Genomic DNA, 13,799 nt, shown 5'->3' with positions numbered 1-13,799 from the left:
GCTTTGGGGTTAGTCTTATGCTGGGTTCAAAATGGTGGGCACAAAAATGGGGTTTCCTGGTTATGCGAGAGAAATCCTGGAACTGAACAATCCTGATTGGAATCATCCCTACAGGAGATGGTGAGATAAATCAGTATTTGTTGGAATTAGTGTAGAGTAGTTACTAGTGTAGAGTCGCATGCTTCTAAGTAAGGAATGAATGTTTAGGTGTTTGGTCTTTAGCCAAATGTAACTGTCAAGTTCTGGTTTGAAATGAAGACATGTTTTTAGGATAGCTGAAAATCCTAAATCCTAATCCCTTGCCCCCAAAGATCCATATTTTGTATAGAGCCCATACGTTCTAAGTATCAGTTGGTGCATTGTGTGAGGAAGCATTTATCTACCATTGATATTAAGGCATTTTCCTTTATGTTCTCAGGGGTGGACATTGATCCTATGACGCATGCCCGGAAGAAACAGCTCTTGCTTCTGAAATACTCAGCTGGTTCTGCTAGCCAAGCTTTGTCACCGATTGACGGTGAGAGAATGGATAGGACTGAGGTGGAGGGCAGCAAGCAAGGAAATGGTACTGAAGGGCAGAAAATCCAGACTAGACTTGCCAATGCGACTAAAAACAGGAATTTGCAAGAATTCCGAAAGACATATCCCTTAAGGAAACGCCTCAGCTCCTCTGTGGACAAAAAAACCTGCTCCGTGCTACTCACAAGGCTGGAGGATGTAGCTGGATCACTGTCAGAGGAGACTCCAAGGGTGATGAAAAGAGGTCTTGCCAGTTGCGTAGATGACTTCAGACCTTCCTGCCTTCCAGAACAAGTTCCGGTAGCAGGAGCAGGGAAACAAGACTCTTCTACAGGCAAATGCCAGCTATCATGCCTTGGGACTGAGGAGGAAGAGCATAATGTCTGCCTCTCAGAGCCCAGAAAACGGAGACTAGCTTCCTTGAATGCTGAGGCGGTGAATAACCTGCTCTTTGAACGGGATGACAACTTATTATCTGGCAGGCGTTTTCGAAAAGATTCCCCCCAGATTAGTGGGATTTGTTGCACTAATAGCATATGTTGCAAAGCTCAGGGCTCATGGCCCTTGACAGAAAAACGAGGCACTAAAACAGTGAAGGGAAAGAACCAAACTAAATCAAGTCAGAAGTGTGCTCCTTACAACCAGTCCGTGGGTGGTGGCTTTGAAGGGAAAAGCCGGGAGGACAAAGGAATTTCCTACCATCCTGCCCCAAAGAGATTGGCCAGTCTCAATGCTGCAGCTTTTCTGAAACTGACTCATGAGAAAGACCAACCATTAAAGCCCAGAAGTAAATCAACTGGAGAAAGCAAGATGGAAGGACACAGTTCCAAATCAAAACTCAAGTGGGCCAAAGCCAATGGAAAAAATTGTGTTAAATCCAAAAAGGAAGTATCCTCTGTCAAAATAGAGGGTCAACGTAACTGGCAAGGTGTCTCTGAGGGTGCATTTAGAAAAGCAGTTCATCAGGATTCTCCTAGAATCTATGGGAAAACGGAATCCATCAGTTACACACCAACACCTAACTCTTCTGAAGGCACAGAGGGTTTCTTCCACAGACTGCCTTTGCTAATGGGTGGGCAAGCTTCCATGAAGCCTGAATATGGAAGACCTGGAGAGAAATCTCCTACCCCCAAGCAGGAATTTCATCAGCCTTCCTTCCCAGTACCTCAGTTCCATCCTTTGCCTGTTCCAGGCAATCATCCAGATTGTGGCTGTCTCTTTGAATCATCTGACTTGACGCCATTGAATGGATTTTATGTTTATTATGGCCAAAGTGGATATAATAGCTACACTCATTGCTCGATATACCCGAAGGATGAGTTGTCGCAGGCAACGGGTTGTGAGGGACTTTTGGTATCTCCAGGTTCCTTACCGTCTGACCCTTCGTTTCAGCCATTTCATTGGTGTAGCTCTCCGTATTGTTGTGGAGAGGGACCAGCAATTAACAGCTTCAGCCTTTGTGGAGTTATGCATGTACCAGAAAGCAGAGTTGGCAGTGTGTATACAGGGCGGAATGGCTACCCGTATAAGATGCCTTTTGCAGCAGGTAAGTCTGTAAACATTTCCTTTTGCTAAAAATGCTAGTATTTACGGGCAAAGTCTTTGAACAAAGTTATTTCCTTGTTGCCAATAGATGATATACTTGCATTGCCTGGATGATTGGACGCTGGGATACTGTGCTGTTCTTCAGCATCTCTGCACCTGAAGTAGGAAGTCCATGTGGGTTAGGCATTTTTATTCACAGGCAAAGCTAGAGGTTGGAATCAAAAGAGGTCCCCCATGAAATCTCATGCTAAAAGGAGATGTCAGTTGCATCTTCTTGAACTGTGATGGCGCAGTAGTTAGAATGCAGTATTGCAGGCTAATTCTGCTGATTGCCAATTGCCAGAAGTTCGGTAGTTCAAATCTCACCGGCTCAGGGTTGACTCAGCCTTCCATCCTTCTGAGGTTGATAAAATGAGGACCCAGATTGTTGGGGGCAACATGCTGACATTTTGTAAACTGCTCAGAGAGTGCTGTAAAGCACTGTGAAGCGGTATATAAGTCTAAGTGCTATTGCTATTGCTTGTAGCAGCCCGGTCGCTCCTTTCAGAGATCTTAGGGTCAGTCCTCTTCTGTGTTGCATCAAGTTTTGCACATGGGACATTTCTTACTGTACAAACATGTCTCCATTTGATGCTTATATTTACCCCATCAACTAAAATGCTGGCAAAACTTGCCAACTGCTAATATAGAGATTCCGCTTCATGTTTGGATAATTCAGTTGTAACTTGAGTAGTCTAAAATATAAACCAGCTCAGTTAATGGAATGTCTTGTTCAAGTTGTAATCCAAACCTAGTGTTTGGCCTGTATGTGGTTTCCTTAAGCAAGCATCAAAGGCGTAAAAAAAAAAAAAGAGGCAGATGTTGCAGAGGGATGCAAGAAGTAGGATAACACAGAGGAAATAGTGCTGCTTGAGGTCTCTGTTCTTCCCTGTTTCTGACTGAAGCTGTGAGCATGACACGACTGATTCATGTTACACGTAATATGATATGGATAGAGATACTTGTTGGATGAGTAGTGTACTGTTGTTTTCCCCAACCAGGTACTCTGCAGCTAGGGTGAGAGTGGCTAGCAATTTGGGGAATTACAGTCCTAACATCCTGCAAGGTAAACAGATTGAGAAGGCTGCTGTAGGAGGATAGAATATGTGGATACTAGAAAGAATGTAGAATTTTTCAGTCTTTTCTATCATTCTCAGTAAGGGAGCCTTTAATTGCAGATGTTTCCTGGGAAATCTCAAATCTGGAGAGCACCATGTGTGGGAAGACTGGTACACACAAACAAATCAGTGGATTTAAATCCAGAGAAGCAACCTTTTTGTTGCTGGAGCTAGCACTATTGACTATTCCCTTCTTCTTCCAGTTTTTTTTTTTAATTGGTGGGTGAGTCTAATTCTTTAAATGTACTTAAGCCTCTGTAGGCTTATCACAATTTTGTGTGTGTTTGTATTTCTTATCAAAAATTGCACCACCGATTCTGGGTGACTTGCCCCAGATTTCTGCAACATAATGCCGGGGATTCTGAGATTTGTGGGCCATGTATAGCTCACACGTTTTCTCTCCCTGAGCTAAATTGTTCTCCAAATATAAATATCTCATTCTACAACAGTAGCACCCACAGTGTATTCCCTTAGAAGAAACACTTGCTGCCCATCAGCCTTAGACATGATCAGTTTAAACATGACTGCTTAGTTTTCCTTTCAACACTCATTCAACTCCCTTAACTCCACTAAAAAAAGTCTTTTATTTCTACATATCTCATGTCATGGTTCAGCTGCCTGTACAAACTACATGCTGTCAGTCACTTTAAAGTACTGTGGAAAGAACATTGTTGTTCCCTTTCTGCGGACAGCTCTGCAGAGTCAGATTGCTTAATATACAGGTAATCTCGATTTACAACCACAGTTGGGACCAGAGTTTGCATTGTTAAATAAGGCAGTTGTTAAATGAGTCACATCCAATTTCACAATCTTTTCTGCCAGTGAAATGAATCACAATCGCACTTGATAAGTTTATACGGGAAGCCGGATTCGTTAACAGATTCAGCCAGCTTCCCTTATAAAGTTTGCTTGTTGGAAGCTGAGCTGGCTGGAAAAGTGCAAATGGTGATCACAATGACCCCAGGGTCAATCCAACCATACAGAATAGTAGAGTTGGAAGGGCTTTAGTGCAGTGTTTCTCAACCTTGACAATTTTAAGGCATGTGGACTTCAACTCCCAGAATTCCACAGCCAGCATTGCTGGCTGTGGAATTCTGGGCGTTGAAGTCCACATGCCTTAAAATTGTCAAGGTTGAGAAACACTGCTTTAGTGCATCTTCTTCACTGTTCGTCAGATATTCTTCTGATGTCCTTTTTTCTTCTTCCACTGTTTGGTTGGTATACTTGCAACAATGCTTCTTGATAAATAGTTTGTAAACTTCTCTGAGTGTATGACAGGAATGATCTATTGTAATTATTTTTCCTGTCTTCATATCTGGGCTTTAAGTTCAGCTTAAATCCAGTCCACCCCTTCCAGTTTTTTCAAATGACTGGAATTGTCCAGTGTTAATCGCTTTGTGGCATTTCTGCCACTGAGCTTGAACTTTTAAGGTCTTATTCACTCTTCTGATGTATTCCTGACTTTCTTGACTTCAGTGTGCTTGATGATGTCAGGGATCTTCACCCAGACTCTTGATGTTATTTCCATGGGTCATCTTGAATCCTTCAATTGTCACTATTTTTTCCCCTGTTGATGGTAAGGGTGGCACATTTGCCTAGTTCAAATTCCATTACCATATCTTGGCTGTATATTCAGGCAGCAGTTGCTGAGCACCATTTCAGATGGTGTTTTTCCATGCAGTTTCAGATTGTCCATGTAAAGGAGGTGGGATAGCCTGGCAGATGTATTTGATGTGTGGTGACCTGACTTGTTCAGGGGTTGTTGTTTTTTTTGAGAGTCCTTGAAAGATTCTTTTTTTAATATTAATATTTTCCAGTCTATTAACATTTACCAGCAACTGCCAGTGATCTTTTCACAAAGCTTCTGGTGTCCCCAATCCCAGCTACGTTCATGTTTGTCTTCCTTCTCTTGCAGTTTCCCAAACTCATCTTGTCAATTAGGAGCTGAACTTTTGTCCCTTGGCTGTTCAGGCAGTTTCCTTTCTGCTCAGATAGAAAGAGCTAGTTTTCAATTACGGTAGGTGCTGTTGGATTGCATTAGCTGCCGTACTAGTTAGCAATTTGAAAATTATCGGTAAGCAAGATCATTGGCCTGTAGTTGCCTGGTGCTGGCCCTTTGTTTGATTTTTCATTATCAGGAAGGTTTGGTCAGATATTAACCAATCTTCAATTTACCTCATTGCAATATGTTAAGTTGTTTGGTGATGAGTGGGTGGTAAACCAGTTAAATGTTTCAACCCAAAACCATGCAGTTCATCTTCACCTGGTGCTGACCAATTCTTGATTTTTCTTGCTCTTTTCTCCACCATTTCTGGTGTTGCATACTAGTTGCGCGCTTTTCTAGATGATGAGGCCTGCGCTCAGTTACTCATGCCTTGGTCATATTTTCTCTGGAGTACTGCAATACTCCCTAAATGGGCTACCCTTGAAGAATATTTGGGAGCTTCGGTTGCTTCAGAACACAGCGGTGTAGACAATTCTGCAGGCCCCTGGGATGACAATGTAACAACATCTTGTCTATGGCTGTTACGTTGTTTTATTACTTACAATACTTCCTTGACCTTTTTTGTCTCTATGTGTTATTTCTTGTTCAGGTATTCTTTGGTCTTCTTGTTCCTCAACTTCTTTTACTTCATCTATGCATACAATCTTAGCTTATTATTTTCCAGCCTGATCTTCCATTTTGGTGATGCACTGTTTGGCTTTAGTTTTTATTTATTGATTTTGCATATAAGGTCTTATAACTGCAGTTATAAGACCTTACATCAATTGATTTGTTTTTTTTTTGCAGTGAGCTGATGCTTATATTTGATATTACAGCATCACCATCCTTCAATAGTTGTGCTAGCTATTCTGTTACTTTGTGCTGTCCTAGATGCTTAATTATTCTTCATTTCAGTTCTTTTTATTTTCCAGTTGAGGATTTTGTTCTGTCTGAGGAGACGGTAGAAGAGAGGACGGCTGATTTGAGAATGAAAATGGTTCAATAGTGATGCTGGTTCTATTATTATAGGTTGGTCATACAGTCAACCAGATGTTTAGACTGGATTGGATTTTTTTGTCCACCTATCCAATCCTTCCCAAGGACCTGGAATTTTTATTATACAAATTATGATTTAAGATTATGCATGTGAACATAGTAGCCCATATTCTCTTTTTTCTTGTTCTAAAAAGCAAAAGCAAAGAGAAAAAACGGGGAAAGAGTGATGAAGAAGCCTTAAAAATAAATACACAGATGTTACTAGCCCAGCTACCCACACATACTTAATGTAAGTGAAAAAGTAGAAAACTTCTTTAAATGCTTCTCTTTCTGTGTACTCCTGTTCACAGTTTGCTAGGCAAGTAATCATTTTCAAATCTTACTGACAGATTGGCTGGGATCTAAGGATTGCTCAAAGAGCCTAACCCAGCTGTTGCCAAATTGCTGTCCTCCCGGGAGCTTATGCTTCAAATTTCAGAATTCACATGGGTCACTGAAGTTGAAGTGCAGCAGACGATGAGGTTGGAGCAAGTTAGTAGATGCTTCTTCAAATGTAGGGATTAAATCATTCTTCAGACTGCATTGATAGCACTAAATACTAGATACTTAGGTCCCTTCAATTTAAAAGCAGATTTTGAGAGATCTCTTAGAGCTGTAGTGAGGCAACCTCTGAGTCCTGAGTGCTCTCTGAGCTCTTTAGAGTAGAATCCAATGTTGTATATTGATAACCAGAGGAGATGGCCTTATCTTGGCAGATCCTGACAAAACTAACCAGGTTCTGTTCCTGTTAGTTCTTGGATAAAAAGCCACCAGTCTCTAAGTGCATTAGACGTTTGAAGTTTAAGAAGACAAAAGCAAACCAGCTCCACATGTTACCATGTATTGTTCGTCCATCAATTTTCGATGAAGACCTTGACATCTTGTGGATTGTGGGCCATCAACGGTGTGTCCGTAGATGGCTGATGAGACCGATGTTAGCACGGAATGTTCTGCCACATACTGAACAGAGAAATGTGGACAGTGTTGCTTCAGCATTTGCAGCTCTGGCTTTACGGAGTGCTCGCTTCTCTTGTGCCAAGATTGTCCTCCTGTGTTCAGTTCAACACCAGGAAGGCTTTATCTTCAGTATCAAATGAAGGGCTCCAGTGCTGTTGTATCCATTTATTCCTCTTGGCTCCCTGTACTGTGGTCTTCTCAGCAGGCCTGCTCTGCCTTTAGCTGGAATTGCTGTTGGTTGAGCAATGAAATTCCTTTTACACACACCTTTTACAGAATGCCCTTTTATGTTCTTGTAAACTTCTGAAATCAATTCCTTCCACTTCTTATTCAGTACTAATGTTATATATCTGAAAACATTTATTTGTAATAAATATAAGTTCCAGTTTCATGTAATGGTTAGTTAAGGCACCATACTAGAAGCTGGGTAATTGAACTCTAGTCCTGCTTTAGGTATGAAGTCAGCTGGGTGACACTCAGCCCTACAAAGACAACAGTGACAAATCATTTCCAAAACTCTTGCAAAAAAACCCTCCAAAACCTTGCAGGAACTCATCTAGACCAGTGTTTCTCAACCTTGACAATTTTAAGGCATGTGGACTTCAACTCCCAGAATTCCACAGCCAGCATTGCTGGCTGTGGAATTCTGGGAGTTGAAGTCCACATGCCTTAAAATTGCCACGGTTGAGAAACACTGATCTAGACAGTCATCAGGACTGACACAAAAACATCTTCCCTCCCAAATTTGAATACAACTTAGCTACAACTTTCAAAGACTTCTACGTATAATACTTTCAGCATTGAGATGCTTCCTATTTTACTCCCCCGCCCCCCAAAAAAGATTTTCTTTAAAAAAAAAAAAAAGTTAATAACCCTCCCAAACTACATTAGAATTGTTTTCTCTCATGTCATATAAAAATTCCTTTAAAAATAAAAATAATCTAACTTCCCTGCCATGTCATTCTTCCCCACCAAGAATGTAAATTTCAACCAAATACAAGACTAGTGATGATGAATAAAATCATATTCTCTATAAGACAAGCTATAAAAGCCCTTGTTTTTCAGTTGCTTGGAAGAATCATAAACATTTATATTCCCAGCATTAAATTAAGGAAAATAAGTTATCTTATCCTGAGCCAAGCTATTAACTTATCTAGCTATGGACTACCTGACTGGTAGTGGGTCTCCAGAGGTTCAGATAGTCTGTCAATTCTAAGTAGAAATGCTGGAACTAGTGTCCTTTCCTATGCAAAGCAGATTGTCTATGATTGTACTACATACCCCAGAGAGCAAAAAAGTAACTATCAAAGTGTGCCAGGTGGATCACTTAATTGCTGACCATTGAATCACTATAGAAGCCATTTGTTGTTGTTAGTTGCGAAATCATGTCCGACCCATCGCGACCCCATGGACAACATTCCTCCAGGCAGATCTTCTCGCTGATAACAGAAAAACTTGGAGTTGGTGGTTTGAATAACCATTTTCTAAATCTCTATCAGTCTTGGAATAAACTATGAAAATTCCTATAGTCCAGGGGTGTCAAACTGCCGGCCTGCGGGCCGGACGTGTCATCCAGAAGCCGCGCCAACCCCATTGCCGGCAATGGCAAAACTGTCCCGATACGTCTCGCGACGTCACATGACGTTGCGAGTTTGACATGTCTGCTATAGTCCATTCAAACGTTATTGCCAAATTGTAGGTTTTAAGAGGAGAGAGTTAATAAATGCATGTTGAGTAATTGTATTTGTGCATTTAACTAATTTTAAAGTTAAATTCAACCGTGCCTCAGCTCAAAAGTGTCTGAAAAGATGCTATCCATTTATAGAGTAAAGGCATTTAAGTAGAAAGGCTACAGAAGGAGTTAGAGAAGAGCCTACTGTGTCATGGTGAACAATAGACTGGCTTCTGTTGAGCCAATTTAATATGTAATCTGATTCAAAAAGAACACTTCTGGTGTTTGCATAAGTGGGTTCCAGTGATGTGTATTTTACTTCTTTTGTTGCTTGTGTATAGAATTCTAATTCAAACTATTTAAAACACTTCTCTTATTTGCTGTGTTCGAAAATTCCATACCAGTATCTCTAGTATAAAAGCTACAGGACTATAGAATTCTAATAACGGTTATTTAGACAATTAGTTGATAAAAGAGGTATAATTTCTTCTCCTCGAAATGTCAGGTGCCTCTATGGACATCATTTTCTGGCAGTGTGCAACCATGCTGTGAGGACAATTTTAAGATTGCAGGAAGGGATAACTAATTCAATTAAACTGCTGGAGGATTTTAGGTAGATCAAACAATATTTAAACCAGGGCTGTGAGAAAAATGGGTATTATGACTTACTCGTTTTGCAAAAGGATACTGCCATTCAAAAAGAAGCACATGGATAAAAACTGTGTGACTAAACACCTTTTTTTATCTGAGGAATTATGGATTTCCCCAAATCATGTCTTGCACTGAAGAGTTAATGGCTATATAATTCATTTGTAAAATTAAAAGAGTGTTAGCTCCACAGATTAAGCTGTGCTTCTCTGAGTTTCAGAGTTGGCTATAGCTAAGTACTCAGAACTGAGATCGTGTTTAACGTTCTGAATAATGCGGAAGCATATTTGTAGCCTAATCAGTGAATGCTTTCCTTAGAAAAAAAAGATGAACTTGCTAAATGAAGAATTGTGTCATTCTTTGAATACAAAAGGTTCAAGTGGTGGTTGACCGATTTGGGCTCTGCCTCCAAGCTTTCTGTGACTAGTAAAGAGTCGCCTTATAGGAAAGATGGACAGCATAAAATAAAGTTAAAGTCAAGTAAATAATAACATGAAATGAAATAAATAAAATAAAATAGTAGCTGGGAAAATTCCATTGTTGTTGGGCTCAACTGTGGCCATAATAGGAGGACTACGTGTATTGTCTCCTACTTTTTACAAGTGTTTAGGGTTTCCCTGCTTGAGCAGGAGGTTAGACTAGAAAGATCTCCAAGGTCCCTTCCAACTCTGCTGTTTTGTTATTCTGGTTTTCACGGTGAGTTTTGCTCTACAGACAAATTCAAATTCACTTGAAAGTTTGAGAAGTGCAGATTGGGTAGGTTCATCTAAAAATATAGACTAAATCTATTTTCCCTTCATCCTCATTTGAGTTATAGGAAACATCCCTTTTCAGAAAGAAATAGTATCTCTCAGTTCTCTATAGGCCATTCCCTGTTTGAGATATTATGTATGCTTTGAGAATTGCAGTTTTTAACATAACGAGGGAGGACCTGCTCAGTCCACGGAGTTCAGAGTTCCAGAATGGTCTTTGCGTCTCTGACATTTGGAACATTAAATGTTTTTGTCATATTTATTAGCTGTCCTTAATTGTGCAATTATGGTGGTATTACTATTATTATTATTATTATTATTATTATTATTATTATTATTATTATTATTATTTGTTAATTCTTCTCCCCATATGGATAGACTAATAGCTTCATGGTTTTTTCTCTTAATAAAACATCTCAGTCATGCTATGTTCTTTAGATCAAAATCAATGGCAGTATTCTTTTTTTTTTTTTTAAATAGTTGTCCGGATTTCAGGTATTTCAATAGAGACTTGGTTTTGTCACAGCTTGCATGTCAGTGAACTTCCTTGCTTTCTAGAGGTTACATGAGGCATTATTGATTTTTATGGGTAGTAATACCTCTGCTCATGCGAAAATGTTTCACTCTTCAGGGTGAAGGATGCTTCTTGTGGAATTGGTCAGGCGTAAGCCACTTTCTATCTATAGTGATTTCTTGCCATTCAGAATCATTACATTAAAATGCATGACTCTTTTTCTAAACGTATTTGATGAAGTTTGCAGACTTTCTGTGTTCCTGAAAATCATGACCAATGTCAAGCATGTTTTACTTTAACTGTTTATGTAAAGATATCCTTCATTAGCACTGCATCAACAATTACTTCCACATAGAGCTGTGCAGTGATCTAGATTTGAAAGAAAAAAGTGACCTAGAACACACATGGAATGGAATGGAATGGAATGGAATAACAGAGTTGGAAGGGATCTTGGAGGTCTTCTAGTCCAACCTCCTGCTCAGGCAGGAAACCCTATACCATTTCAGACAAATGGCTGTCCAGTCTCTTTTAAAAAAACTTCCAGTGTTGGAGTAGTCACAACTTCTGGAGGCAAGTTGTTCCACTAGTTAATTGTTCTAATGGAGATGCATGTCTCACCCGTTGGCATTTCCTTAAGATAATTTGTCTCTTCCTGAGTTGTATGAGCCCAGGAAAAGAAGTTTTGTTATTATAAGCAGGTACAATAAGTCAGTCACCTTTTCCCCATTTAAATCCTGATCTCTGCACAGCCGTATTGAACTGTTTTGATTCCCAGTTTCTTCATTCCCCTATTCTAATTTTTCTTGAGACACTGAAACTATTTGATAATTATTCTTGCGTTCATGCATATTGTCAGGAGAAAAATTAAAAGACTTATCCTATTGGTGATTAAACAGAAATGTGGTCCAGTCATTTTGCTAGTATGGCAGGAATGGGTGGCATGATTTATAGTGGTGTGTAAAATAATTCCATTTGAAACATTCCATTTTGAATTCAAAACAGCTCTTTCAAGTCAAAAATCATTTATTTTGCTTTTGAAACAAGGTATTTTAATCCTTTTGGAGGTGTTTTGAAACACCTTGTTTTGATGCTTGGAATTTAAGAGCAAGTATTTCAAAATAATTTGAGTATAGAACTTTTTACACATCTCTAGTGATTTGTATTTCAAAAACATATGGATTTTACGAATGATTGAAAATCTGAAGAGGATGTTTTCAAACAAATTTATTTGCTCCTAATTCCAAACTTTGTGCTAAAAACTCCCTCTGGGACTCATGAAACATGGGTAGAAACTACATAGGTATTAAAAAGGTGAGCACTAGATCCTTTTGATACATGCAATGCATAGGAAGCTTAAATGAAATAGCGTCTGCATTTTTTCTTTTGCCTATTCATCAGATGTAGCATTAGAACTGCAGGTTTTTATTTTGTGGCGGAGATACTCAAGGAAAATGATGTCTTGATTCTCAAGACTGAAAATAAGATTTGATAATTTAGTATAGATACAGACGTCATACATTTTGTATACTAAGAATGCTAAGTTAATTATGATGGAAGCAGACTGACAAAAATACCACATATTCATGTGGCCAGTAGATCAGTTTGATGTCTGTCCTAGTAATTCTCAAATGTGAGACTTGAGTTCTGGCTATAATATGGTTGTTATTAAATGGTGCCTTTTCAATCTTCCTCTTGGGAATTATTCCAGAAATGGTGAAAGATTAAATCTTGATCTGAAAAGCAAAACCTTGTATTAGTTGTTCACCTCTTGCTTGTCTTGTAGATAGCTGCAAGTCCCTGGACCAGCTGAGCCTCACAATCCCAGTGGCAGGACATCCCGTTTCACCTGCCCATCCTCTCTCAGGATGTCCGGTACCCAGTGTGCCACCAGCTGCAGAACCTGTTCCTCACCTACAGACGCCAAACTCCGAGCCCCAGACTATGGCCCGCGAATGCCCGCAGAGCTCCAAGCCACCCAGCGGCTCTAAATCCGGCCTCCGGAACACCACTAGCTGCTTGCACGTATCTGACAGCAAAACAGTCGGAAGTCACCTGCATCCAAAGCAGCAACGCATCAACCGGAGGAGAGCCACAAATGGTTGGATACCCATTGGAGCGGCATCTGAGAAGGCTGTCTACGTTGTGGTAAGCGTTCTGCAAATGACTTTTCTTGTTAGCAAGCAGAGCTAAGAATGAATATTAAAAAAAAAATAATGAAGCGGTGTACAGTAAAGAAGCCAAACAATTTAGGTTGCATCAGGATTGTTTGTGACAGAATGTTTTATTGCCTTTCGGTGTAGAAGAAAAGAATCTTTGCCTTTACTGTAATCATTGTAATCCAAATCTTAGCTATTTGGGACAGGAGCAGAATGCCTTGTAGCAGTTTCTCCGCGAAGATAGCAAGGCAAAGAGGCTAGTCATAGCTTGCCTTTGAATTAAGATTCTTGCTCTGATTATTTTTAAAGTATACTTTTCTTTGAGAAATATATTGGAAGAACTTCCCTAGAGGATATTTAAATGACCTTTTTTTAAAAAAAAAAATCCCAGAAAAATGGTAGATTTTTCTAAAAACTAAGTTAAACTGGAAATTTATAGATTATTTATACTTATACGTATATGTGTTTGTATAGGAGAAATAAATATTAGGTGCTGAAATGAAGTATATTGCACTTGTTGTTAAGGAAGTACTGTATCTCTTTCAGAGTGCTGTTCACAGCAAAGTTTTCAAACATCAGCCATCTTCTCTACGCAGTAAAATAACTGTCCTAATATTGGAAGCCAGTTTAGTCTAGTGCAGGGGTAGGCAACCTTGGCTCTTTTATGACTTGTGGACTTCATGGCAGGCTCAGGAATTCTGGGAGTTGAAGTCCACGAGTCATAAAAGAGCCAAGGTTGCCTACGCCTGGTGTAGTGGTTAAGCCGCCCTGAGTCCGAAAGGAGAAGGGCGGGATATAAATACAATTAATAAATAAATAAATAAATAAATAAGGCATCGGGCTACAAACCAGGAGGCTGA

The 13,799-nt window shown here is 39.7% G+C and overlaps 1 protein-coding gene across 1 annotated transcript in view; it reads left to right on the top strand.

Annotated features, from left to right (window-relative positions):
* The first annotated feature begins 435 nt into the window (after positions 1-435).
* Positions 436-13,799, top strand: part of BAHD1 (bromo adjacent homology domain containing 1) — a 30,472-nt gene continuing 17,108 nt past the window's right edge. Inside the window, exons 1-2 of the mRNA XM_029283883.1 lie at positions 436-2,065; positions 12,567-12,928. Of these exons, the coding sequence (XP_029139716.1) occupies positions 436-2,065; positions 12,567-12,928 (1,992 nt within the window). The remainder of the gene's footprint in view (positions 2,066-12,566; positions 12,929-13,799) is intronic.

This window comes from Protobothrops mucrosquamatus, unplaced genomic scaffold, assembly GCF_001527695.2.
Source record: "Protobothrops mucrosquamatus isolate PMUCROS unplaced genomic scaffold, P.Mucros_1.0 scaffold261, whole genome shotgun sequence".
In the NCBI taxonomy this organism is placed as follows: domain Eukaryota; kingdom Metazoa; phylum Chordata; class Lepidosauria; order Squamata; family Viperidae; genus Protobothrops; species Protobothrops mucrosquamatus.
The sequence above is the reverse complement of the archived record's forward strand: the minus strand, read 5'-3'. Positions and strand labels throughout refer to the sequence as shown.